Raw genomic sequence first — 27,894 nt, 5'->3', positions numbered from 1 at the left:
TTATTTGTACACTCAATTGCAGATAAGTTAAAATTGACCATATATATAAACAGATTGCAGGTTCAAGTAATGACTAGCAAGAACATCATCAATTAAGATTGAGCTAAAATTTACAAGTCTTCAATAAATTGCCATTCCTGGAAACTATGGAGTGGCAGTAACCTATGAAAGCAAAGCACTTTATCTGAATTATTTGAACAGCCAGACAAAATGACAGGACTTCCTCTTTCTAAATTCACCGTTGCCTTATATCTGAAATTTCAATTTGAAATTTAAAGTCAGTACAATGATAATGAGCAAAAGAAATAATTGGAAGTTTGAAAAAAAAAAAAACAGCAAAATAGAGACCGCACCTGCTCATCATCGGCATATCTAGCCAACTGAACAACATTTATTATCTGAATGGAAGATAAGACAACAGCCAATCTGTGGCCCATTCTAAAACTAGCCACCAACTTGTATATCTGTGTGTAATTATATTTGGGATTCCTTCCTCTGCCCTCGCAACCATGAGAAAATGTGCACGAGAACAAGAATACAAAACTAGCACCCCAAAATAAAGGCTTGTACTTCAGCCCAACTAGACACCGTGTAAAGAACACCAGATAGCCCCATCCATTTAGAAGAGCCAGCTTCGCTGCATTTTTTCTGTTTCTTAACCAAGCCAGGGAATAATGGGACAAAAGAAACACCAAATTGAGTCCCCACTCTCCGTAGGCTTGAACTTGATCCAAATACAATGCCTATATCTGCCTCAAGCAGACAAAGTAAATCACCCACTGAATCTCCAATATACACGGTTAAGTTCTTTTTTTCATTGCCGGAGTCTTTAAGGATGTTGCTGAAGGCCTCCACCTTGTCAACAGGAGACTCCACCTTCTTGACAATTTCACCCATTGAAATTAATTCTTCATATATGAATTCATTAGCAAGTATGTTCAGAACATGCAAGCCACCTGCCCAATAAAAAAATATATAAATAAACCATCAATTAATATCATAATAACATTACTTTTCTTGAGGGAACAAAATCGTTAACATGCATAATAATCACATAATATGTGGCAAGAATATTTGTCAAATTAAAGAGATTTAATCAACAAGTGACAAGGGAGTTTAGAATCATTTTGAAAACCTCTAAGGGTAAAGTGTCCAGAAACAGAAGGGAGATTAGATGTTTCTCCCTTAAAAAGTACCAACAAATAATAATAATAACAATTTAGTAATAGAGAGAGAGAGAGAGAGAGAGAGAGAGAGAGCTTTTTATTGCTCCAGCAACCAAACTGCAAATCTTGCACATGAAAAGGGGCAACAAGCATTAAACACATCATCAATTCAAATAAGGAATGGTAACAAAATCAAGCATTCGATAAAAATTCAAGAAATTCAAGAAAAAGCCATTTTCTATAGTCTTAATTGATTTATTTCTCAACAAAAGAACATAAAAAATTCGAAAACTACTACCAAAGGAGGCATCACATTTACACATCTTGGAGGCCACCAGCTCAAGCCTCATGGAAAATATCCACTCAAAATGCAACATTTTTATTGGCCAACTACTCCTTATCCGAAGAAGTAAAAAGAAACTTGCAAAATATAGCAAAAAAGAAAATTTAAGCCAATAAAAGTGATATCTGTAGTCTAAACAGTTGTCAAAATATCACATACTCAAATTAGAGGACAAACAAACATCCATTGTAACATCCAGTTCAAAATCCAGGAAACAACTGAATAATACATTACTGAATTTCTATATCATTGTTTGAGACATCAACACAAGGACAAAGAAGAAGCGTAAACCACCTTAATGGGAAATATTAACAATATAATATTTCAAGAGGTAATCTACGAAACCTCTGGAAGCAGGGTAAAAGAGAAGGCGAAACTCAAACTAAAGCATACCAGCAGCCAGAATTAGAAGTTTCTTCCTTTTAAGCATTGTAAGCCCAACAAAACTGTTGCCTTTTGCAACTAGCTACATTAGTCATTTCATGTATTTAAGCATAGAGTGGATCATGTGACTGCACTGAGAACAGTTTTGAAACCAAAAGACAGAGTTTGCAAATTGCTGTAACCAATCAGCAACAAGAAGAAAAAAATTTTATGGCAGTAAACCATCATCAAAAATAGTTCAAGTTATCTTATCAAAAACATTCCCAAAGTATCCTATCTAGTCACAAGTTTTTTATCAAATGAAACACTCAAAATGTAAAAAAAATGTAATACCCAATGCACAAAGCTCTCATGCCATTAGTGGTCTGGGGAGACCATGATGCATGCAATCTTGCCTCCATGATTGGAGAGACTATTTGCATGTTCTAAACCTCTGACCTTCAGGTTTCAATGTAACACACTTACCATGAATCAAGGTTCGCCCCAATCAAATGGCACACTCAGATAACTAACATTCTCCATTGTTGATAAGTACCATTGAATACGATTAGTGTGAAGCACAGTCCTAAATATTTTCCTTTTTATTATTTTGAATTAAGGTTGGGAGGGGTGGAGCACAAGGAAAATTTCTAATTCACTGTGCAGACTGGAAAATAACATACATTAATCATACATACTTCAATGTGCCAACAGGTAAAGTACATACCTGATGAAAAGGCAGACCTAATAAGATCAGCACACCAACAATATGAAAGTAAATGGACATGTGCATTCAAATTTTCATTCTTTACGAGGTTCTGAAAGAAACTAGCACAACCATCTTGGAGAATTAGGCGTTCACCAGCTCGTTTTATGTCTTCAACATTTAGACCCTTAAGTACTCCAGATTCAATCACTCTAGAATTTGCCCTTTTCTCAAAATCTGAAAGTTGCTCAAGTGCCTTGCGCAGAGCTTCATAGTTAAATTCATCAACTGAAAATCATAGAAAGTTGTCACCACACTTACCTTAACACTAAACCTTTATTATGCACATTTTCATAAATAATAAAACACAATTGACATTTTGAAGTACCAAACAAGAAACAGATTTAGCTATCATACATTTTTCTGAGGGCATAATTTCTTCTATGCACTGTTCATACTCTTCTGTATACTGCTTGGAAAGAACACCCCATGTGTTTCTCAGGTCAGCTGACGACATCCGAACAATTTGATTTTCAGGTTGATACCGATCAGATTTTGGTGCTGTTATTATTGCAATCTCTGCCAAAATGGCGGATGAATCCACAACAGTGCACGTCAAATCAAAATCAGAAAATATTATGAGATGATCTTCTGCAGGATTATGTTCTTTAACCAGAGGCAGCACAGTTTGTTGAGAAATTGGTTGAGCAGAAAAGAACTCTATCTCAAGTTTCATAGCTTGACGATAAAGCTTTTCAATGATGTCAAGTTCTTCGCCTGTCAAAGAGACACTTAGTTTATCCAGCAAGTCCTCAATTTGCAGAGCTGACGCCTAAACCCAAACAGAAAGACAATTGAGCTGTTGGTTGCTACGTAACAAAGATTGTCAACAGACAGCTGTATAAGTTTGACTGTCATTAAAGAAATGAATATGTTGCATCCTCAGTAATATGACAAACCTGAAAACCTTCAGATGCATAATTGTCGACCCACTTTCTGTAAGGATGATTGCTTTCACTAGGATCTGATAGTGCCAGAAGCTCCTTGGCCAGAAAAGCATAGAGCCTCATGCAAGGTGTCATGGCACCTAGAGTGTAAGCCGCAACTTTTGTCTTTTCAAATGGAGTGGTAAGTTTACCACAACCTTTTACTCCTTCAACCTTCCCAGAGGCTGTTGCCCGCAAGAAATCAGTGTACCTTATTGTTGCAGAATTGGGATCCCCTTTGCCAATGTCAGATCCCCATTCCTGCAACTCATACCTTTAGACTAAATAAACACACAATTGAAGGATACAGCAATAAGAAACAAGAATTATATATACATTCAGAGTGTTATTTTATTCTTGCATACATTTAAACATTCAATTAAAAATTAATTTAATTGTAATTTTAACAGAATTTTAAGATAAAAAACAATCATCAAAGAGAAGATCAATTAGGAGTAAGAATCAACAATTCCTAGTTGAGTCAAGATCTTCAACCGAGCGCAAAGGTCATCTACTCATTCTGGACCACATTGTTAGGGCAAATATTCATTGGAACACTTTTCAATGCCAGAAGGTATAGAAAAGCTTCAATTATAGGTAAATTGAGAACTAATACAACTATCAACAAGATATATTCAGTATTGCATAATTTGAATGCAGATCAGAAGTTTAACATAGAACTAGACTTTCATTTAAAAGATTCATGGTTCAAGATTCAGATTTTATTTAGTTGCATCTACTTTTTAAAGTTGTGTGACATTTTTAAAATAATAAAAGAAGACATAGTAGGAGAGAAGAAAAAGATATTACAACCTAGAAGAGGACACGAAATCTTCAAAAAATGAGAAAATCAACAGAATAAAAACAAAGAAACAACTTGACAAAACTAATAAAGATAACCCCTCTTTTAAACCCTTTACATCATAAGTTCGTAACTAAGTTGTGCAGAACTTAAACCTCTACTTTTTTCATTTAATAAACAATAACAAACCAAGCCTTAAGTCCCACTAGGTGGGGTCAGCTTCATTTGATAAATTATATTATTATACATCAAAGAAAATGTATTGGATTATTGAAAGCCTATCACTTGTTAGAAGTAGATCTCAACCCCGGGATAATATCTTATAGGTCAAAATTATCTTTCAAAGTTTATGCTCACCTTAAAGTTGCAAGTAGATAAAAATTATTTAAAATTTTCTTTTCTTTTTCAAATTACTAAGTTATTGTTATAGCAGGCTTCAGCAGTCTAGTAAACCCTCCCATCAATGAACCATAAGAATTTTGGATGGAACTAAGTCACATGCAATGCACATGTTACTTTTAATGTCATAAATACCTTTTCTCTAACTTGGACTGACAAATTTTATCTTTTAGTTTTATTTATTTATTCATTTATTTATTGGAGGGGAAGGATTGGCCATTTAACTGTGGCAATCTGTACTATGCAGAGTACAGGAGGGTATTTTTTTAGTTGTGCTTTCATTATAAATATGGAGGAAAAGTGCATTTGATTCTCCCTCCCCCCTCCCCCAAAATAAATAAATACATAAACAAATAAATTGAAGTAACATGTATTGGAGCGGGACTAAATCAGATTATCATCATTATCATTGAAACCCTATCTTCCGCAATTTTTCTTTTTTTCTTACTATTTTCTCCTATTTCTTTTGAACTTTTTTTAAAATATAAATATACACACACATATATAAATATCATCAAACCTTACAAATATGCATCAGAACCAATATGGAAGCAGCAACACTGGATCTATGAATTGCTGCTTCCAGATGTCAGCAAATGCTAGGCTGTTGTCAGCTTTGTATGAATATTTAACAAGGGTCAAAAAATGCCTGAGCTAATGGCATTTTAAGCCGTAAATAGAGATGCAAAGGTTTGAAGCCCTTTGGAAGGCCATAAACCTTGATTTTTGAAGGTCTCTTGTTCAGTTTTTGTTTTACCATAAATACAAATATTGTCAGAGGCTCTTGGGTTGGTTTTCTGGATCACAGGGGGCAGTTTGGTGTAAATTATCATCATTATCATTGAGACCCTGTTTTTCATTAGTTTTCTCTTTTTATTACTATTTTCCCTCTTTTCTTTTGATTCTTTTTAAAAACAAAAGGAAAAAAAATCTAAATTATCATCAAACCTTAACAACGTGCATCAGAACCAATGCGAAAGCAGCAATACTGGATCTATGGGTTGCTGCAACCAGAATTTACTGAAGCAAGAATAGAAAGGAATAGTCCTGCCCACCTTATGAAAGAAGCCTCACCATCAGTCTTTGCTCTCTCTGGATCAGTAAGTCAGTCACTCTCTCCCAGTAGTAGAGTAGTCCCACCCAGTAATAGCATAGTTCCAGTAGAGGGTCATCCATCCTAGTAAAGAAAAGGTGCACAAATGCAGTATTCATAGGCAAACCCGCTTGCCACAAGCAAGCCCTTCCCCATCAAGTTGAGTAGCCTTGAATAGCTCTCTTCTCCTCCAAGCAGTGTCAGCAGTGGGGGAGTTGGTAATTCAATTGGGATAGTACTATAGTAGGGGGATGGTGCTTTGGGTTAGCACTCTCTTTTTCCATAGGTGAACAAGTCTCATTCGTTTGGCCGGCCCTAAATCAGCATTGAAATCCATTTTTCCATGGGCATAGAATGATTTTTACTTACAAGTAACAGGCTCTGAAAGAGGTTTTTCAACTACGGAGGATCCATTAGCATTACCTCACCCTAAATTGGCACATGAGATGTCAGCAAATGCTAGGCTTGATGTCCGCTTTGTATGACTAGCAGGGGTCAAAAATTGCCTGGGCTTGGGCAGTTTGATGTACTAATTATGGATGCAGGAGTATGAAAAGGCCCTTAGGAAGGCAAAAACTTTAATTTCTTAAGGTTTTCTTTTAGTTTTGGTTTTATAAATCATAATCTTGTCAGAGGCTCTTGGGTTGGTCTTTTTTATTACCAAGGGCAATTTGGTGTAGACGAAGTTCTAATATGCTTGGTTCTTCTCTATTTGTTTATGTTATTTGGATTTTTGGCTTTTCATGGTCGAAAGCAGAGTTTGGCGAAAAATATCAGGGTATTTGCATTGTTTGATGGCTCGTCGTCTCAAATTATTTGATTGAATTAGCCATCATAATTTGGTGAGAAAACCCCCTTGCACCATACTTTTTGTTGTGTTTTTGTTGTGAATTAAGCTGTGCAATAATCTTTGTACACCCTGTGTTTTGTGAACATTGCAGCAATGTGATTGTTGTTCGTGCAATGGATATATCTTCTGGAGCTCGATTTGGTTGTTGCAGGATGTGTGCCATGTGCTTCTTCTGTCAATGGGTGCTTGTGAGTGTCTGGTGGCACTGGTAAGACTACTAAGCCTGTTATGCTGCCCTCTTTACCATACTCAAGTTCATATGACTTCTCTTAAGTTAATTGGCAAGAACTATATTCTTTTAGTTGCATCAATTGAGATATATATCATAAGGCATAGGAGATAATGAAGTACATTATTGATGATTCACTCATTTATCAGATGCAACATCTATAAAGTATCTAAATGGGAACAAGACAATGCCTTGATATGTATTGTTTTACGAAATATTTTGGAGCCACAAATTAGTTATGTGATGTTGATTGAAGCCACTAAACTAGTGTGTATACATCCCAAGGAGTATCCCTGTGCAAATAATATCACGCAAATTTGTCAAATGTCTCATTACATTCCAAGGCTTGATAGCATGACAAAGTTTAGAAGAATATTGCACAGGAATGCTCCTGATTTTTGAGGACTTACTACATGTTTCAATCTGTTTCTTCAAATGACTCAAAGATGACCAAATATAAGGTAATTTTAATATAATCATATTCTTATAGGGCTTGATGTGTTAGTTTGATATAGTCTTGACACAAGTTCTTGAGTTCAAAATTTCTCAATCTCTTTGGATAATATGTTACCCTGAACACATATCATTCCGGTTCATGAAATGACAAGAAGATCATCATGCAGCACATCATGTAAAATGTGGAAATTTAGGGGTATATTTATATAGATATAATTGGTAATATATATGTAATGGAAGAGGATGTTGAAGTGTTTCAAAATCCAGAAGTGATTTTATTTTGTGAAATAGATTAATATTCACTTAGGATGGAATTATGATGTGATAATTCTCCACTTTTAACTTATAAAAGAATCTGTTATGTGAAAAGAATTGAAAAACTGTCTTTGAATTTTCATATTTAGCATTTTGGAACAAAATTGTACCACGTTTCAGAATGTTTGTACCAATATGTGGTTTGCTAGGGGGCTAGCACTTTTTTGGTAAGTATGGTAGAGATAAATTGCATGAAAATAATGAATCTTGCATCTCAATTTTAGATTTAGATTGAGAGATTTGGCTTTACTGCCATTCAGAGTAGTTGATGAGGTAGTTCCTATCGCAGAATAGGGGGATATGGAGGTTGTATCTAGACAGCCCTGCTCCAATTAAAACCAATAGTTCAAACAAGGGCACCAGGGGCTGCCAACCCAAGCACAAAGGGAAAATTTTGTAGATCAGAAATCCAAAAAAATCTAAGGCGCCTGTATGAAGTATTGACCACTAAACCGGACAGATAAAGACATAAACCACCCATCTTAGAGTATCCAGTAAGTAGTCCCATCTCTTTCAAGAATTATTATTTCTCTCCACATGACCTAAAAAATGATGAGAGGGATCAGGAATAAGGCCTTCCCCTGTCTGTACAGTTCTTTTTCCAGGAAATATTCCCAATTTTTGAAGGTTTTCCATCATCCAAGTTGCTTCCCAAGCAAAAAAAAAAAAAACCCACTTTGGTTGGAGCATTCATCTTCCAAATAACACTCCAGGAAGCATTAGTCCAACCTTCAACAATATTCACCCTTTCAAGGTCTATGTCGTAGGAATTGACCGTAAAGAATGCACTGGCACTCAACTTGTAATTTAGCCTGTCTTGACCTTCCAAGTCAAGCACCAACCCATGCATTGCACAGAGAGAGAGAGAGAGAGAGAGAGAGAGAGAGAGAGAGAGAGAGAGTTTCCAGATCCCAGTCTTTCTTAAGCATCTCTCTCAAGGGAAATGCTGCAAGTCTCTCGACCAGAAAGGAGGTGGGGTGGGTAAGGAAAAAAAACAAAAGAACTTACCAAAAGATCCTTGTTAGAGGCAGAGAGAAGACATGGAATTAAGCTTTCAAGGTGGCATTTCCACACCAAAGATCACATCAAAAGAGAATATTATGACCATACACCACATCAAAACGAAGTAAAGAAAACAAGTCATCCCACCCTTTTCTTAACTACCTTCAAGCCCAACTCCATATGGTTTCCCTGTTTTCCTTAGAGATCCACCTATTGTGTTCAGACTTCAGAGGCACATTTAGCAACAATGACATTACTCCGCAGCCAATTAGTCATGAACCTAATGCCACTTCCAAGAAGAGGTTTGTAGAACAAATCAAGGGATTTGAGGCCCAACTGTCCCCGTTAGGATTGGTTGCTTAACCACTCCCAATTTCATCAAATGGAATTCCTCACCCATACCGCACCAAAGAAACCTCTTTTGAGTATTTCCTAATCTCATGGCAACATACGAAAGGATCAAAAGAAGAGACATGCAATACATGGGAAGGTTGTTGAGGGTACTCTTCGTCAGAGAGCCTTCCACCTTTGGAAAGATGATGTCTTTTCCAGCCAGCGAGCTTCATCTCAGATTTTACCACTGCAGATCCCAAATTTGGTTCAAGAGGCAGATTGAAGTAATACAAAGGAGAGGCCACCACTTTGCAATCCAAACCCAACTAAAAGATGACCATCAACATTCAACACAATCTCAAAGGGGGGGATTAGCTCACTTTTCCCCAAATTAACTTTCAGCAGAGACAGCTTAAAAGCATAGGGGAATACATCTTTGAGGTATGAAGATTATAATATCATCCCCAAAAAGGAGGTCTGAAACCATCTCAACCACTTCTGTCCACCTTCAGCAATGGGAAAATATGGATATTCAATTACATATGGTTGGAGGGATTCAGTTGCAAATAAGGACACAATAATGTCAATAAACATCAAAATGAACTCTCCAAAAGTATTGGGCTGCATGTGTGTGTGTGTGTGTGTGTGTGTGTGTGTGTGTGTGTGTGTGTGTGTGTGTGTGTGTGTGTGTATTACTTGATGAAATGGTGAAGAAAACAGGAGAATCAAATTTAATCTCATGTGGTGGGAGACAATGCCTCAAATTATGTAGGTTATAACCTACATCATTTACATTTTTGTCAAATATCAATGTTTATGACTTATTATTCCTAAAATTAATTGAAATATTTTAAAAAACAATTCTAATGTCTTCAATTTTGAATAGGTAGATTGTCAGAAGCAAAGAGGCAACATTTATTTTGGACACCATGTGCTGCATGCTGCATTGATTTGATGCTGGAGGATATCAGGAAGATACCTACAATACATACAACTTTGACAAGCAGCATTCTTGAATGGTTTAATTTATAACTGTATTGGTGGGGTGAACATGATGAGGCAATTTGCAGTGGAAAATGAGTTACTTAGGCTTGCCATGACAAGATATACAACAACCTTTATCACACTTTATTCGACACACCCTCAAAAGATCAACTTGAAGATGTTTACCTTTGAAAACAGCTAGTAATATTTTGATGACTCCCTTTAGGACCTTTAAAGGATTGATAATACATTGTTGGCCCAGAATGTAATGGTTTAAGCTTTTAGGTAAAATGATAATCTAACATGGTATCAGAACAATGGATGTCGTGACATCCTAGGTTCTAGTCTTGTTGGCCATGTTTATTGTTAGTTTGCTAATAATTATCTTTTTCCTTGCAATGAGTGTTGTTAAACATCTTGTGTTTATCTCTCCACATGCAACCAATTGCACGTGCAGGGGAGTGTTAAGGCTTAATATAATTATTGGCCCACAAAGCTTTTAGGGAAAATGGTAATCTAACAGGAGCACTATTGTTTATGCCCTTAAATTGACTAACTCTCTTGCTTGCATACTCCAATTGCTTGGCGATGAAGAAACCATACATTTATGAGCTATGAATAAGAAGTTATTCCCAAGACTTCCAGTGAGAGAGACAGAGACAGGATAACTTCAAGGAAGTCTCTCAAATTATTGAAAATAGGTGGGGATGCCAACTTCATGAACCTTTGCATGCAGCCATGGACTTCTTGAAACCAGGATTTCAATACTAAACCCCGCCATTGAGGAAGATGAGGAGATCATGATGCATACAGACAAATGCATTGCAAGGTTAGCATCATCCATTGAAATGCAAGATAAAAGTTCAAATGAATTGTGAACTTATTAGAGCGCTTAAGGCCTCATTGCAATTGATATGGCTGCGAGACAAAAGAAGACAAGTGCTTGGTAAATTAGCCTTTTAACTACTTTGGTTTTAGTTAGTACCTTTACTCCATATTTCTCTTTTAAATAATTTTTAGTTGGGTGACATTCATTTAAAATTAGTTTAGTTAGCAGTGGGCTCATGGAACTAATTAGAATTGTCAGCTCCGAATATGCAAAAGTTTGCAATAAGAATTCTAAGCCTCCCACGTAGTGATAATTGATGCAAAAGAAATAGAAGCATATTCCAACATTAAGTCCCTAGAACTTCATGAGTTAAAGACTAGAAGATTTGGTTTGAAATTGTTAACTGAGTAGTAGAATTTGAGAACCTGATGCAACATTAGGTCTCTCTTCTCTATTTATAATTTGTCTCAGGTAAATCATAACGACCATCATACCCTTGCTAATTCACACTCAATAAAAGGGCAGCCAGGTGTACAAAGCTCCTGCATATGCTGGGTCCGGTGAAGAGGCGGCCACAGTGGGTTTATAGTTCGCAGCCTTACCTTACATTTTTGCAAGAGGCTGTTTCCAAACCTTGAACCCATGACCTCCAGGTCACATGACGACAATTTCACCATAATACTAACTCACACTCACTGACATATGTTAAAAATACTAAATGATGCAACACTCTCCCTCAAGCTGGAGTGTAGATATCATGTTCTCCTAGCTTGTTACAAATGAATTTAACCTAGCACCCCTAAAAGGTTTACCAAACAAATCAGCTAGTTGGTATTAAAGAGTGAAGTTTGGCATGTTCTTGAATAAGTTTTTTTTTTTTTTAAGTGCTGAAAAAGTGGCACTTTTTTTAAGTGGATTTTGAAAAGCTATCAGGGATTGCTTTCAAGCACTTATAAGAGCACACTATAGAGAGGGTGTGGTATTCCTGTATTTTTTAAAATTTACATGCCCACCCTCCCCGCTTCTCCCTCCCTCTCCACTCTTTCTCTCTTCCCGAATGTGTTGCACTTTTTGCAGTTTTTTGGGCAGTGGAACCCCCCCCCCCCCCCCCCACACAACCTCTGGCCTGTGCATTGCACCACCCCCTGATGCCCATCCCTTGCGGACTCTGCTGGAAGATTTAACACCAGTTTCCAAGTCATCAAGGATCTGAGCTGAGCTGGCACATTGGATGGTGATGACCAGCAGGAAGGTGCTCAGTTCTGTAAGTCTGATACTTTTTCCCATCAATTAGTGGAAGCCAACACCACTAGCCAATCCAAAAAATATTTCATGGTGCATTTTGAAGACGTTTTCTGCTTTGATAGAATACTAGTCCTTTTTTTAATATTTTAAAGTCATGGTAAATTTTTGCATTTGACGGGATTACATCACACCTACTCTTGGAGGGCTAGACTTAGGGGGCGGGCTGCTGGTGGCATTGGGTGAGATGTGGAATTGATGAGATGGTGTTGTTTGCTGATTTTTTTTTTTCTCCTTTTGGTTTGTAGTTTTAGATGCTGTGTTTGGTGTATTTGGGAAAAAAAACATGAACCTGATTTGCTTTTCTAAAAAAAGACAAATAATGTTTGTAGGAACTAGTTAAAAATATTTAAAACGTTAATTAATGTAAATATTAATTAGTTGTTAGTTAAAAAAATAAAAATATTAACTAAAAATATTAATAAGTATAAATTAAAATCTTAATTTATTTAATATTATTATTAAGAAATATTAAGAAGAAAAATATCAATTAAAATGTTAATTTATTTAATAATATTATTAACATAAGTTAAACATATTATTTTATCATAATTTTGATATGTTAATTCTCTATTGAAATATAATAACAACATTTACATGATAATGACAAAGATTTATAGAAAAAGTGAGTATCCAAACACCACTTCTTTAATCAGTACTTATAATCAGTACCTTTTTCAAATACAGCCAAACAGTACTTAAAACTTTCAACATTTTCCAATTCAGCACTTATCACATTTAGCACTTCCTCAAAAAAGAACTTTTTCATAAGTGGTTCCAAATGATCCCTAAGACTTCACATGAGCGGTTGCGATAAGTTTTTGCAAAAGTTTCTGTTCAAACAAAATGAAGGTCAACCTCAATGTGTTTTGTCTCTCGTGAAAGACTGGATTGAAGGCAATATGAATAGTAACTTATCACTCCATAGGCTAGGATTAGAAATGTGGAAAACTAAGTTCTTCCAATATGTTATTTAGCCAATACAGTTCACCTGTATTATAGGCCATGGCCCTATACGAAGACTTGGCAGAAGTTGATCACACAAACACAGTTTGTTTCTTAGTTTTCTAGGCTGCCAATCACCACCAAACCCACAGTATCCGGTGCAGATAATTCTATTAGAGGGCGACCTGGCCAAAACTACATATGTGTATCCCTGCACATGAGCTTGTGTGGCCTCAATCTTGATACAAGAGACCTCTCCAAATGCACCTTTGAAGTACCAGAAGTTGAGCAATAACAACCCAGTGACTCATTCAGGGAGAATAAAGAACTGGTTCACAACACTTGCTGCAAAAAAATATTTTGAGTCAAGTGACAATGAGGTAGTTTAACTTCCCAACAAGTCTTTAGAATCATCGAGGATCAGGAAACAAGTCACCCACATCTGGCAGTCATTTATTGTTAGGATCCAAGGTGTACTAATAGGTTATGATCCCAACAGCCCAGTTTCATCCAAAAGGTCTATAACACTTCCTGTGACAGGATGATCCCTATACGAGATTTAGATGCTTATACACCCAAGAAGTACTTCTATGGTCCCAAATCTTCAGTTTGGAATTTTGTCTCTAGAAAATGCTTCAGGTGTTGTATATCCTGTATCGTCATTCGTCACTAGTAATAATAATATCATCTACATACACAACTAGCAAAATCTGACCAATAGCAGTGTGGTTGTAGAATACAAATGATCTACCATACATATCCAAAGAACAAACTCAAGCACAACCGCACTGAATGTATCAAACCATGCTATAGGAGCTTGTTTTAGACCATATATGGAATTTTTAGATGACATACCAATGCTAACTCCCCCAGGCAGCAAACTCGATATAAACCTCTACTTGAAGATCGCCATGAAGGAAGGCATTCTTCACATCCAATTGATGCAAAGCAATTGACGCATGGCGGCTAAAGAGATAAAAAGATGAAACGATATAAGTTGGCGACCAAAGAGAATGTGTCGGAGTTGTCCAAACCATACACTTAAAGAGTACCCTCAGACAACAAGGCAGGCCTTAGGGGAGCCACCAAACCATTTTTACCTAGACTGTGTAAATCCAGCAAGGCAGCAACATCCAATTAGAGACTTATCAATAAGAGGCACAAGCTCCACATATCATTTTCCCATAAAGCATGCATCTCTTCATCCGCCACAGTGAAAATGGGACAAAAATTTGGACATAAGACTCGGGAGGGGGAACAAAGGATATAGCGATGACTATGAGGGTGACCAAAATTCATAAGATACAAAGTTAACAGATTTGATGTTTGGTACAGGTGCATTTACCTTTCCAAAGAACAATAGGAAGGTCTGTCACATAGAAGACTGAACCAAACATGCAATGTTGGGATCTAGAGGAAGCTTTCCTCCCTAGAGTCAATGTCATGTGTCAACCTGTTGTAACTGAAGGTACAACAAGGAGAGATCATATATACAGGTTCAGTTACTGGAATATAAAAGCTTGACATTGTCCCAGATCTCCTCGGACACATCAAGGTGCATGCATATCTGTGCAATTTGGGATTCCATTTACATAGCAATGATACAACCAACAAATCCTTCTGAACCCATACCTCATTCCACTTGTCATCACTGGTCGAGCTTGAAATAGTTGTTCGAACTTGCCTAAGCTTGTCAAATAGATCTTGACAGCCATAGATTACTGCAAATAATTACTTCCGTTCAATTTCTCAGTTGTAATCTGCGACAATGATGAGGGAATCAAACTTTTGGGATTCATGGACTCCATCCCAACAAACACAAACAAGACAAACAATGAATAAGGAAAATAATTACACCAATGGATTGAATCGAAAAAACACAATAACATAGCAACAGCTCCAGCACCCAATGGCCTTAGCTACCACCAACAAACAGCCTCCAAAGGTCTCCAAAGGTACCAAACACTCATCACGAAATGCACCTGACTGAGAGCAAGCGAACAACTAAAAAGGATGGAACTTTGAGTTAAAATCCATAGACACATACTTAATATCATGGTCTACAGGAGGATTTGAGCCAAAAGAAATGAAATCGGAGAAAAAATAGGTTTTTATGAACACTCAGATCTGCCCATAGAATTTATGAAGACGTGACATCCATAAGCATGGGTCTGTCCACCTGCGATTAGCGTGAGGGCATACGGAAGCACCACCAACAATGAGCTTTAAGGAACCTACAGATCAGCAGTGGACGTGGACAACTATGGTGTTGGTTTTACAAAAAAATTGAAGGGATTTCCTGGTTCTGGTGTGCCAGTATCGTCCAGCAATTTTTAGGAAACTGCTGGAGTTGGTTCGGCTATACAATGGTTTGGACAGCCCTCCTACGATGATAGAAAGGCATAGGGCTGATGGGTTTTAGTTTGGTAGCGATGGCCAGTCTTTAGGGTTTTGGTCTTGGGATCATGCTCCGATGTCATGTTAAGTTGTTAACGGAGTTCAGTAAAATTGGAGAACCTAACACTGATAGATCTCCCTCCCTATTTATAATATCACATGTACATCATAGTGACTATCATACCCTTACCATCTCAACCTCACAAACATAAGGTAAAAGGCCAAGCAACTAGTAACAAAAATCATTCCATTACAATGTTATTTATTACATCTAGAGGCTTCTTGGTAAGAGGACAAATATGCTACCTCGACATCATTTGAACAATTTAACATTTGTGAAATATAATCAAATTTTTTAAGTCGTTGATACAACAGCCATGATACATACTTGTAAAGGATATCAATGATAGTAATGAGTGGTTGAGTGGAAGAGTAGATGAAGATTCTGACTAGGAAGATGGATTTGAGTTTAAAGATAATTCTTTGATATGGGTCCATTTTCTAGAGCCATTTGAGTAAATGAGTCCACCCATTGCAAATGATTGCCAAGAAGTACAAAGATCTCATCCTCGTCTTCTAAAGGAAGAGCTTCATCTACTATATCGTGGGCCACTAATTTGGAAATTACATACAATAAGAGGAAGAAGATATTGGAGACTGTAAGGCTTGATATACATTGTTGGCCCACAACCTAACAGCTTAAGCTTTTAGGTAAAGTGATAATCTAACATGGTACCAGTGCTGGTTAACAAGAGGTCATGGGTCCTAGTCTTATTGCCAACATTTATTGTGTGGTGTTTAAAAAAAGTATTGTATTCCCTATCATGGGTGGTATTTATTGCGTGTTTATCTCTCCAGGTGCTGTCGGGCTGCACAAGCGAGGGAGTGTTATGGCTTAAGATACATTATTGGCCCACACCCTAACAACTTAAGCTTTTAAGTACAGTGATAATCTAACAAAGGCTATAAGAATAATGAAGGGGAACAAAAGAATATGATGATACGTTATGATGATGAGAACTATCAGATTTTAGGATTTGAAATCTTCTACTCTATTGTACTCTTATACTTTTATGTCTTGTTATTGTCTTTTAATATTGGAAAATTGCTTCAAATGGGTCCCTCTATTTCTCATGAAATGACTCTATCATCCTCACTCGAAATCAATCATGGCTGTGCAAATAGTAGATGTTAATTGTTAAGGCGTTCAGTGCAGATTGAAAATAAATCCCTCAATCTGAGTTTGGAGGAGGAGGGGAAGACCCCTTTATTGTGCGTGTTCAAGAACATCTCTCGAAATAGGTTAGTTAAACTCTCAAAGGAGGTGGCTTCTTGGGTTGCCGACAGATAATCAACTTTCATTTCGCTGGAAAGGGGATTCAAAAACGTTCATAAGAAGTTTTCTATGCTGGATGGCAATTAGGTGGATGAGGGTGGGGAAGTTTTTGGAGCTACAGCAGAGGGAGTAAGGAAAGAACTTTCCAATGTTTATTCCTGGCAGTGTAAATGGTAATAGATGGCGAAGATTTGTGAATGAGTTCTTTGAGTTCACCAAGGAGTTGCATCTTGATCTTAAAGAAGCAGGTAGAACAAGCTCTTCAGCTCCCAGGTCGTGGAGTAAGATGGTGCTGTAAGGGAAATTAGGGGAAGGCATTGTAAGTCACATGAGATCAGAAAATTTATGTCTTCGATGTAGGGGAGATCTGCAATTGAGGGGATCCGGAGTGATGATTCCAGATAACATTGCAGCTAGTCTGGAGGAGAACATCCATAAGATGAAAGTGCATAGGGCTCCGGCGGTTGCTGCAAATGTCACAGAGGTGGCTAGGGTTGCAATCGGGAAAGACAAGGGCACGAAAGCTGGGCTGGGACAGCTAGTTATCCTCTTGGATTTGGGCCAGATATGTAAGAAAGGAGGGTTTTCTTTCTTAACAAATTTGGGGCATTTAAAAGAACAAGGCCAAGGTTTAAATAAAGATGCTTTGGGCCTTTCTTTGGGCTTAAAAGAGGGTTTTCCTCAACTGGGGATTTCTCCATTGGTTTTTGCATCTAAGAAGGTCCATCGTGAGGGTAAGGGCAACAGGCCCCTCCCACATCCGCTCCCACTAGTGAACAGGTCCACCCCTTGCCAAAATTCACAGAAGCCAGAAATGGGGGATGGGGACATTCAGACAGCTGTTAATGAAGTCCAAGTCCTCTCTCCAGTTCTACAAGACTCTATTGATAAACATTCAGTGTGTAATCAAGACAACTTTAGCTTGGTTTGGAAAACAGTTTGGGAAGAAAAAACAAAAGCATCAGGTCAGTCATTGATTTTGGTTTTGCAGAAGGGTTAGATGCTGGTATATTCAGGAGAAATAGAAAAAAAGTTGGTTTGGGTACAAAATCTGATGTTTCAGGTTTTAACTCCGAAAAATTATACAGGCCCAAAGGTGTATGCTCATCGGAGGGCTGCTCTGATGGGTGCAAAAAATTGAGGAAACTATATGAATAAAGAGGGAGCATTCCAGTGAGATAAGGCCAAAGATTTTAAGGAGAGATTCTGCAGGTGAAATGAGTATCATGGAAGATGCACTTGCTAAGATGAAGGATATAGGAAGTAATGGAATTAGCAAAGGAGGAAAAGAAATGGGAAGATTTTTCAGATAATGATAGTGATGACATAAGTGAGTGTGTGTGTGTGTGATGGGAGTTTGCTGTTGAATGAGATTCGGGAACAATATGGATATGTTTCTGAATCCTGTGATGATCTTGGGGACCAATCATATGTTCATCTAGCACCGTTGGAAGGATTGGAGGGGGTTTCTATTTTTGATAATAAGGGGTTGGAAAATAAAATGCAGTGCAATGATGGTATTTTACCTACACCAGAGGAGGTAATTTCTAGGAAGGATTTAAAAGCCTAAGAGATATTGATAAATTGGGTTTGAAAACGAGTGATGCTGGAGGAAAGAAGTGCATTTTGTTGGGGATAAGTTCAAAGTGGAGAAGGGTCAAAGGGAGCTAGCAAATTTGAAGTGCTAGGTGAATTGCAATGGGAAGTGATTGAAAAGGGGCTTTCTTGGTTAATTGCTTTTTTTTTTTTTTTTTTATGTTTTACCTTTTTATTCCTTTTTCTTTTCTTTTTTTGCTGTTTTGTTTTTTAAAAAAATTTCAGCTGGACTTCTTGTCCCTTTAGTTTGTAACTTCTCTCTCTCAAACTAGTATACCTCCTTTTATTATTAAAATATATATATTTTGAACTATGATTGGCAATTTCATTTTATCAGTACTTTCGTGTACTTATGTTGAACTATGCTTATGACCTTTGAGCCTTGGTGCATGCTGTGCCTTTGACTAAGAATACCACCAATTTCTTATTAGCTTAAAAGAACATAAATACATATTCAATAAATCAACCTCACAGCTACAAAACTAATTTTTCTCATATGCCTTCTAATGACTAATCAATCTCCACTAAATCTTTGTCAGTGTTTCTCATCATGACTCGACCATTCTGATGCTTTACCCCAATACGTGCAGTCTCATATCAAGCATTCTGCATGGCAATTGCCAAAGAAGAAGAAGAAGAAGAAGAAGAAGAAAAGAGAAGAAATTATATCACCACTAATTTTACATTAAATATCCACAAATATGGTCTGATCATGAAACAATTAAAAAAATTTACATGTGATGAATCCCAAAAATTGTGGGATTCAGAACAATAATATATCGAAATGGTTCAAAAGAACATTTGAAATGAACTTATGCAATTAATTCAGAAAGAAGAGTGGAAGGGCTAAATTTGTAACCCGAAAAAATTTTAGAAGACAAAATCTAAGAACAAAAACTAACAATAGGGAACATAAGATAAAATGAGATCCCCAAATCCAGGGTTTGGGCAGACAACACTCCACCAACCCTATCATGAAGAGAAGTTATTCCCAAGCCTCTTCTAGGTCATATAGACAAAACAGGACGGGGTGTGGACCGCCCAAAAAAAAATAGAGCATGGAATCTCCAAAATTACTATTTATGTTGCCTACCATCAAACTTTGTCAACACCTACCATTCTCAACATACACAAAAAAATAGGTTAATATTGGAAAACTTCAAGAAAAACAAAGTAAAAGGTATTTGCAGTCGCCAAAGCACAATATGAGATAAATCAAGGATTCCAAACTAAGATAATGCAAAAGTATCCTCCATATCACTTTAGAAACAACATATGGGGCTCCACAACACCTATACCACGAATCATACACATTAGGATGGTACAATAAAAACCAAAAAACCAGACTGAAACAGAACCAAACTAAGTTTCGGTTCAGTTTTCATTCCTCTGTTTCAGTTTCAGTTTTTTAAAATAAAAAATTTCAGGTTTTGGTTTTGGTTTCAGTTTCCAAACTAAAACCAAATTGAAAAACCAAGAAATATGTACTGATTTACATGATATATATTTTAAAATCCGGTTGTGTATTCATATTCTTATATATTAATCATTTAATAAAAGTTTGTAGTATTTTTAATATATTTATTTGCAAATATATAATTAGAATTTACCGATGTGAGAAGGCATAGTCATGACTCATGAGATTTTATTGAGGTGATGAAGCTCTCCACTTTGTGAACTACCGATGTGGAGACTGCACACTGCTGGTCATATGGCCAGCCTCCCCTCTCCCCTTGCAGAATTTCCATCTCTCGGTGTCCCACATCGATTTTGTAAAAGAAAGGAAGAGCTATCCCTTCCTATAAATACCAAACCCCATCCCCATCTTCAACCCATCTATTCTAAGGCCTATTGGGCTTTGGGGCTTAGGCACAATGAAGGATATTGAATGTTTATTCAACTATTAGCCACCAGTACCATGAAAGCCGGAAGTAGTGGAAAATTTTTAAAAACCAATACTAACCACATTGAACCGGAAAACCTGTGATTCGGTTTCATTGAAAACCAACGGTGTACAGTTCAGTTTTGGTTCAAAGAAGTTGATAACCAAAAAGATAGACTCGGTTTTTTATTTTGCCTATAACCAAACCGAATGAAGCTGATTACAGCCCAAATAGGCATCACCATAGAGCAAAAGCAATTTTACTCCTGCCAACCTGGAAGGAAGGCAGATTGAGCTTCTGTCATAGACAGACTCTCATTCCTTAATAAGGAATTTGTTAGTTAAAATAAGCTCCTATTGACAAGTTTAAAAATGGAATTCTAGACGGGGAGAATCACTTATTAAGTTATAAACACCACCTTAACTAAGGTTATAAAACACAAATACAATTGGTCGGGCATGGAAACTAAACCCAAGGCAGGTCACAAAGTCCAATACTATCCCTGCACTGCATAAAACATTGCTGTAACCATAGCTAGAAATTTGAGATTCGAATCATGAATCAAAATTCCAATTATCGGAATCAAAAATCAAGAATCGAATCAAATTGTAAGATTCAATTAAAAAAAAAAAAAAGGGCAGCTCGGTGCACAAAGATCCCGCGCATGCGGGGTCTGGGGAAGGGGTGGATCACAATGGAACTATAGCAAGATTCAGTATATATTTCAAAAATCAATTATAAATGGCATGCATATATTGATATACAAACCAGCAAAATAGTCAAATATATTTAAATTTTGACAATAAAAAATCATATTTCATGTGTATGCCTTCCCTAAACAAATGAGAAGTATGGGGGAATGAGTCAAGAAGATCAATAAAAAATGAACGTTTGTGTTGTTTAAGGGAAGGAATCAAGAAATAAATAATTCAAAAATGAACTTCCAGTGTTTATCAACAATTAAAAATAATAATATTTCATGCATATTATTTCTCTAATTAAAAAGAAAAGAACAATTAACCTAAAAAATAATAATAATTGAACAAACTACTCAAAAAATCAACTTTTGAATCTTTGAAACACAATGAAACATGAGTACCAGCTGTACCACCTTAGCCAATGAGTGCTTGGCTCCTTCTCAAGGGCAGAACATCATACCCCTCTAAGAGTGAAGAAATGGTTTTGGAAGGCAACATTAGACCTAAAGTTCTATTTTCTTCTCTTTTCTAGCACAAAATTGGCATAGGCAAGGGATGGTGGGTAATCGTGTAAATATAAAAGCAATAAAAAAAATGTTGTATTGAGGTTTTAAACTACTCGAGTATGTCCAGATATGATAGGTCCAAAATCATGTGAACCAATTGATTCGGATTGATTAGTTAGATTCATGAGGTGAATCAATAAACTCGGCAACAATTTAGTTGTTTTTAGATTCGGTAGTAAGATGTGAATCGTTTGGCGTGGAATTGAATCGAATCGAGAATCCCAAGATTTTAACAACTATGGCTATAATATGCTCATCCTAAATGTCTCGGGAAGCCAGTCACTTAATCACCCCTATAGTCATCCCCTATTCCCATTTAATATAATCAACTCAGGGGGTACTATTTGAACGGGAATGAGGACCCGACATTGTTGAAGAGATAAGAATCCCACAACCCCAACAACCCACCATAAATGAAGGGAAAAATAAATACTTCCAATTTTCTCCACAACCTATCTGAAGACTCATTGGAAATCACATGTTGAAATTCTTTAACCATGCTACCTCCATAAGGCACCCAAACATTCTTGGTCAACCAGCCACCAGCCATCATGACAACAATGGAAACTCTTCCAACATAACACATGGCAACTTATTGTTGAATCCAGATTAGCACAGTACATACTTAAGCGTGATAACAAACAATAGACTCATGTCTCATGCCAAAGGCCACCATAGTTGTTAGAATCTTACAATTCACAATTCAATTTGTAAGATTCATATCAATTTCACACCAAATCTATTCAAATCTTACTAGCGAATCTAAAATCAACTGAATTGTTTCCGAATCTATCGATTCACCTTGTGAATGTAGTGAATCAATCCGAATCTATTGATTCACGGGACTCCAAACCTTTTGTATCCTAATAGGACTAACTAGTTTAAAACCCCATTTCTTTTCTTTAATTGCTTTTTTTAACAAAATTACCTTCCATTCCTCGTCTATGTCATTTTTTTGTACTAAAAAAGAGGAGAAACTAGAACTTTAGGTCTTATGTTGCCTTGACAAAACCATTCTTCAGTCTTCACTCTTCACTCTTGGAGTATAGTGCTCTGCCAATGAGAAGAAGGGGCGGAACACACATTGGCTAAGGTGTTACTCGCAATTTTTTATGTTGTCAATATTCAAAAGTTGTTTTTTTTCTTTTAAGCATTTTGCTCACTTATTACCATTTTTTAAAATTTAATTATTTTTTTCCTTTTAAATCAAGAAATAATATGCATGAAATGTTTTGTTTTTTCAAATTGTTGATAAACACCAAAAAATAATTTTTTTATTATTTTTTCTCACTTACTTCTCTTAAACAGCATAGTTTTCATTTTTTTATTCATATTTCTTGACTCATTCGAAAACTTTTCATTTGTTTAGGGAAAGCATGCGCATGAAATATTATTTTTTTTAATTGTCAAAATGTATATGTACTGTACCATTTTGCTTCTTGTTCATATATCAATATATGCATGTCATTTAGAATTGAATTTGGAAATCAGAACCGAATTTTACGATTTGATTTGATTATTGATTCTCAATTCCAAAAAATTGGAATTTCGGAACAAGCCCATTCAATAACAGACAGCTTTTATCCACCCACCCACCCACCCATGGGGTTCTAAGACACGCATATCCAATAACATTATTACTGCATCCTCAACACAAGTCAAAAATAAAACCCATCATCCCTGATCAAATTATCAGGAATATCCAATTGCACATATCTTGCAAGCTATCTTTAGAATCTATCTTTTAATCCCAGATGACATCCATGAACAGCATGCAACTTTCATCATTTTAGATGCAGTAAACTTACTTTTACCTATTCATTGTCTCAATGTGTTAATTATTTTGGTTATTTCATAGAATAAAATTGGGTATCATTGATTCGTGTCATTACATGTGATGAATTTGAGTCCTTACCTAAGGATTCTAGCTTGCCCACTTAAAGCAGAAGGAGGTTCTCAGGCGGGGAAAAGTGGCACCCGACGTTTATTTAAACAACACCAAGAACAGAGCCTCAGGAAGCATCTTCTATAAATGCATTCCAGCTTTGGAGGCAGGAGCGGGTCAACAAGTTACCATTGATCATCCTCTGTTGGAAGCTTCTCTCCATGAATTCTTGGGTATCACGTCATAGCATCTACACCCAGGCTGAGCACATCCAAGAAAGACACAAGTGGTTGACTTGGGGAAAATTTCTCTCTTAACAACACAGGAATGAATTTCTCAACTTCATGACAAATGCATTTTAAAGAATGCTGGAGGGGTGAATATTGCAGACCAGCAGATCTGGTGGTTGACAATCGTTTGGACTTGGTAAAGGTTGCCGCGGCACCTGTAGCAGGACAGAGGTCCATCCCCTGTATTACTTGAAAGGAAGTCTTATTGGACCCCTATGGGATTTCATTCTTCCTGGTGGCTATTCCCTCTTGGTTTTGAGTAGGTGTTTGGGACCAGGGAATTTACAATTGGGACCATCCATATGGGTGGCTGGGATGCATAGGCGAGAATATTTTCCAACAATCTAGTCCGTGGAAATTTATGTCAGAGATTTATCGCACTTCTGGTTCGGACCCAGGAGATGGTAATAAAATCCAGCTTTAGGAGGATTTGTCACAAGGGTATGTTCCTACCTGTGTTGCTTTTCCACATTTATATCATCTTCCTATCATTCATGGTTCCCCAATTATCAATTTTTATACAAGTAGTGGCTCATTTATCTCTTGGAATATTCAGTTCTTTCAACACCTTAATTATAGGGAGGTAGCTAAATCGAGTTGTTTGAGTTCCATTCTTGATTCGTTTTTGGGTCTCTTTTCTATGGACAAGAGACTGTGGTCCTAATAATTCTGGTACGTCTTTTTTTTTTTTTTACAATTTTTTTTTCTTATATTGTTCAGACCCCACTGATAGGCTTTTCCATTTGGAGAAGTTTATTTGGAAGGCTTATGTGCCTTTAGTCAAGGCTTTTGTTTGGTGCATGGTTCTCGAAAAGACAAATACCCCAACGCTGTCTGTAGGCAAGAAATCTAATTGGTCACTATCACCTCTTATGCATAGACATAGTGAGACTACTGCTCATTTTCCTTACCTACTCCTTCACCGGAGGATGTGGAATCAATCATTTTAGAATTGTAGAGTGTTGGGGTACTGAAATTCTGTAGAGGAGCTTCTTCTCTAGAATCTTTGTGATTTGGGGGCATACAAAGGACTGCAGCATTTTATGAGACTGCTTTGTTTGCTACAGCGTGGTTTATTTGGATGGAGAGGAGTTTGAGGATTTTAGGGGCTCTTCTTTTCCCCTTCATTTACTTTGGGATAGAGTGGCATTCTTTGCTTTGCTGCCAGTGCTTCTACAGCAACTCATCTTTGGTATTGACTTCTTGTCCTCCATCCAGTGTATTCTTTCTTTTTCTCTTTAAAAAAGTATCATCCATGCAAGTAATACATTCTACTTATTTCCTCGTTGTTAAAGCAATTTTTTTTTTCTATTGCTCCTTACATATTAGTTGTGTGCGTCACACTGTCTGATACTTACAAGTCATGCTGACAATATAGATTTTATGTGGGCCATTCGTGATGAAAATCTTTGAATAGCATGCTATACTGAAACCATGATTGACTATAATACTAATAGCATGCTATGCTTAAAAAAATGACAAACTATACAAAATAAGTCCACATTTCATTCCATGCACATTATTGAATTTAAACAAAGGTATTAAGAAAACAAAGAAACAAGTTTGCACAAGAATCACTTAAACAATTGCCAATACGCCTCAGTTCCTACACACTAAAGGCAAAGGTTATAAATAGTCTAAGTAAGTTTGCCATGCAACAAATAATATCAATCTCTGTCACTGAATCAGCGTCTATTTCCTAACACAAATACTAAGCTTTATGATCACAATAAAGAAAACTAACACTAAAGGTTAATATGCCTCTGTAGGACTAAAAAATTTGAGGGCAAAAGACACTAACCTCTCCTCAGGTTTGGTAAAAATACGATGACCTCTCCTGAGATTTCAAAAATTTCAGAGACATCCCTTGAGGTTTTAAAATTTCCAGGGACCTCCCTTGAGGTTTGTCAAAAAGACACAAATCTCCCCTTGTATCTTGCAAAAAGATAAGTTTTTTTAGGGGAGATTTATGCCTTTTTGGAAAACCTCAGGTAAGGTCCATGGTATTTTTGAAACTTCAGGAGAGGTTTGTGGTATTTTTGAAACCTCAGGGGAGGTCTCTGTCTTTTTGCCAAACCTCTGGGGAGGTTAGTGTCTTTTACCCTAAATTTAATTTATAAGATTATAAAACAATGCTTCATCTTTCTGCTAAGAAAATCTTGATAAGGATAAAAAATTAGGCTTTTGTGCCTGCATATTCATTATTTTGGAGCACCAAAAAAAAAACCCTTCAAGATTCAATCTATTTTTGTTTAGTCTATGTTAGTAAAAACCTCCAAGATTCAATCTATTTTTGCTTACTTTATGTTAGTTTTTCCTTCTTTCTAAGGAATAAATTAGCTAAAAATAAAATACATATATATATATATATATATTATTTTCTTCTCTTTTCCTTTGGAAACCAAACAGAGCAGAAGTGAAAAAGAAACCATTTTCTTACTTGGACAAATGAATCATGCATTCTTAACTCTTCCAATACACTCTTCCTCAACTCACATATAGTGACTTTTGCATCATCATCATCAGCACACTCCTCAGCTAATTCGTACCTGGAATAGTCCACAAACAAAACAACAAAAGCAATTTAAATCCAACACCCTATTTCATTCTCAGTGAAGGGAAACCTAAGGCAACAACAAAGTTGTCCCCATATAACTTGGAGGTCGTGGGTTTGAGGCATGAAAACAATCTCTTACAAAAATGTAAGATAAGACTACATACAATAGACCCATCGTGGTCCGCTCCTTCCCCAGATCCCACATATATGGGAGCTTTGTGCACTGGGTTGCCCCTTTATCCTATTTCATTGTCAACAAAGGTAAGCAAGGGAAGCTTTTTACAATATATATATCCTGAAATTTTATACCAGGATTTTCTTTTAGGCCCCATAGTTGTTTCACTCGTTTGAATAGCTAGACTCAATTAGTTAAATTGTATTTATTAACCAAATATTCAGGAGTTTAACACCCTCTTCTCAATGTAGGGAAACAACTAAAACTTGAACTCAGATTTCTCCTTGTTAAAAGCTTCTTCTTCTTTTTTTCAATTGCCTAACTAAAAACAAGTAAAATATATGGATTTCTTAAGGGCGCTTTTCCTTTTCCTTTTTCTTTTTCCCTCTCTCTTTATTCTTCTTGAAGCATTTAAAATCCAAACAAGTGAAACGTAATATCAAAAGATTCTTTACTTCCGTTTCCTGCATTTTGTCCCAACAAAAGCAATGATGAAGTTATAAAATCAGTTATTTCATTTTCCTCAACATTTTCTCACCAACTAAAGGTGGAAAGTATAAGACTTAAAACGTTTGGTCTCATTTATAAAAAGTTTTAAAAAAACCCATTAATAGAATCATTAGAAATTAAAATCACCTCAACAGGACTGAGTACTCCTTTACATTCCAACCTAAACAATGAAAAACGTAAGATTTAAATAATGTGGTTTTCTTATATTTTCCTACATTTTCTCAGCAACAAAACAGACCCCTTGCAACAAAAGAAAATATTTCCAAAAAAGTTATTTAAAAAAAAAAAAACCTCCAGACCACTCACGCTTGAGCGAAGGCTTTGAGGAAGTGAACGTCTTGAGAGATATAGTGCCGGAAAGTATCGCGTTTGAGAGTCCCTGAAGCCAGACATACCACGAAAGGAGTGTACATAGCGAATAACGCTTCTCTACGGGACTTGATCCAAAACCTCCCGGCGAGGCCTTCTTCGGAGTTGACAGTTCCAATGAGGGATTTCGATGCTGCGGCCATGGAATTGCACGGCGGCAGCGGAGATGGCGGAGGCTGTGACTGGCGAGTCGAATCGGCAGAGAAGAAGGCGTGTGAAAATCGGAACCCGGCGGTCGAGTCGAAACGGGCGAGCTTGGGGAGTGAGGTAGAGAAGATGGTGGAGAAAGGAATTTTAAATGGCAATGGAGGAAAGAGATGCATCAAAAGCGAAGAGAAAGAGAGAGAGAGACAGACAGAGACTGTGCGGAGAGAGAGAGCGGGAGAGCGAGAGAGAGAGAGAGAGAGTGGGATTGTAGGTTGGACGGTGGTGGGTTATGGGTTGATGGGTTGATGGGAGCTTTGCTACAGAGAGGGACTTGGGAAAGGAGGATGATGACTTGAGCTGGCAGTTAGATGTTAGAAAAATA

General features: G+C 36.8%; 1 protein-coding gene across 1 annotated transcript; it reads right to left on the bottom strand.

Moving 5' to 3' along the window:
- Nucleotides 1-27,885, bottom strand: LOC131154363 (bifunctional TH2 protein, mitochondrial). Its single transcript, XM_058107075.1, has 7 exons — nt 27,303-27,885; nt 26,195-26,303; nt 3,538-3,825; nt 2,996-3,410; nt 2,600-2,866; nt 354-956; nt 1-252 (listed from the first exon to the last, which is right to left on the bottom strand). The coding sequence occupies exons 1-6, from the start codon at nt 27,686-27,688 to the stop codon at nt 544-546; spliced, it is 1,878 nt and encodes a 625-aa protein (XP_057963058.1). The 5' UTR covers nt 27,689-27,885; the 3' UTR covers nt 1-252; nt 354-543.
- Nucleotides 27,886-27,894: the final 9 nt, after the last annotated feature.

The sequence above is a fragment of the Malania oleifera genome, chromosome 4 (assembly GCF_029873635.1).
Source record: "Malania oleifera isolate guangnan ecotype guangnan chromosome 4, ASM2987363v1, whole genome shotgun sequence".
NCBI lineage: Eukaryota > Viridiplantae > Streptophyta > Magnoliopsida > Santalales > Ximeniaceae > Malania > Malania oleifera.
Note: the sequence above shows the minus strand (reverse complement) of the source record. Positions and strands in the feature narration are given on the sequence as shown.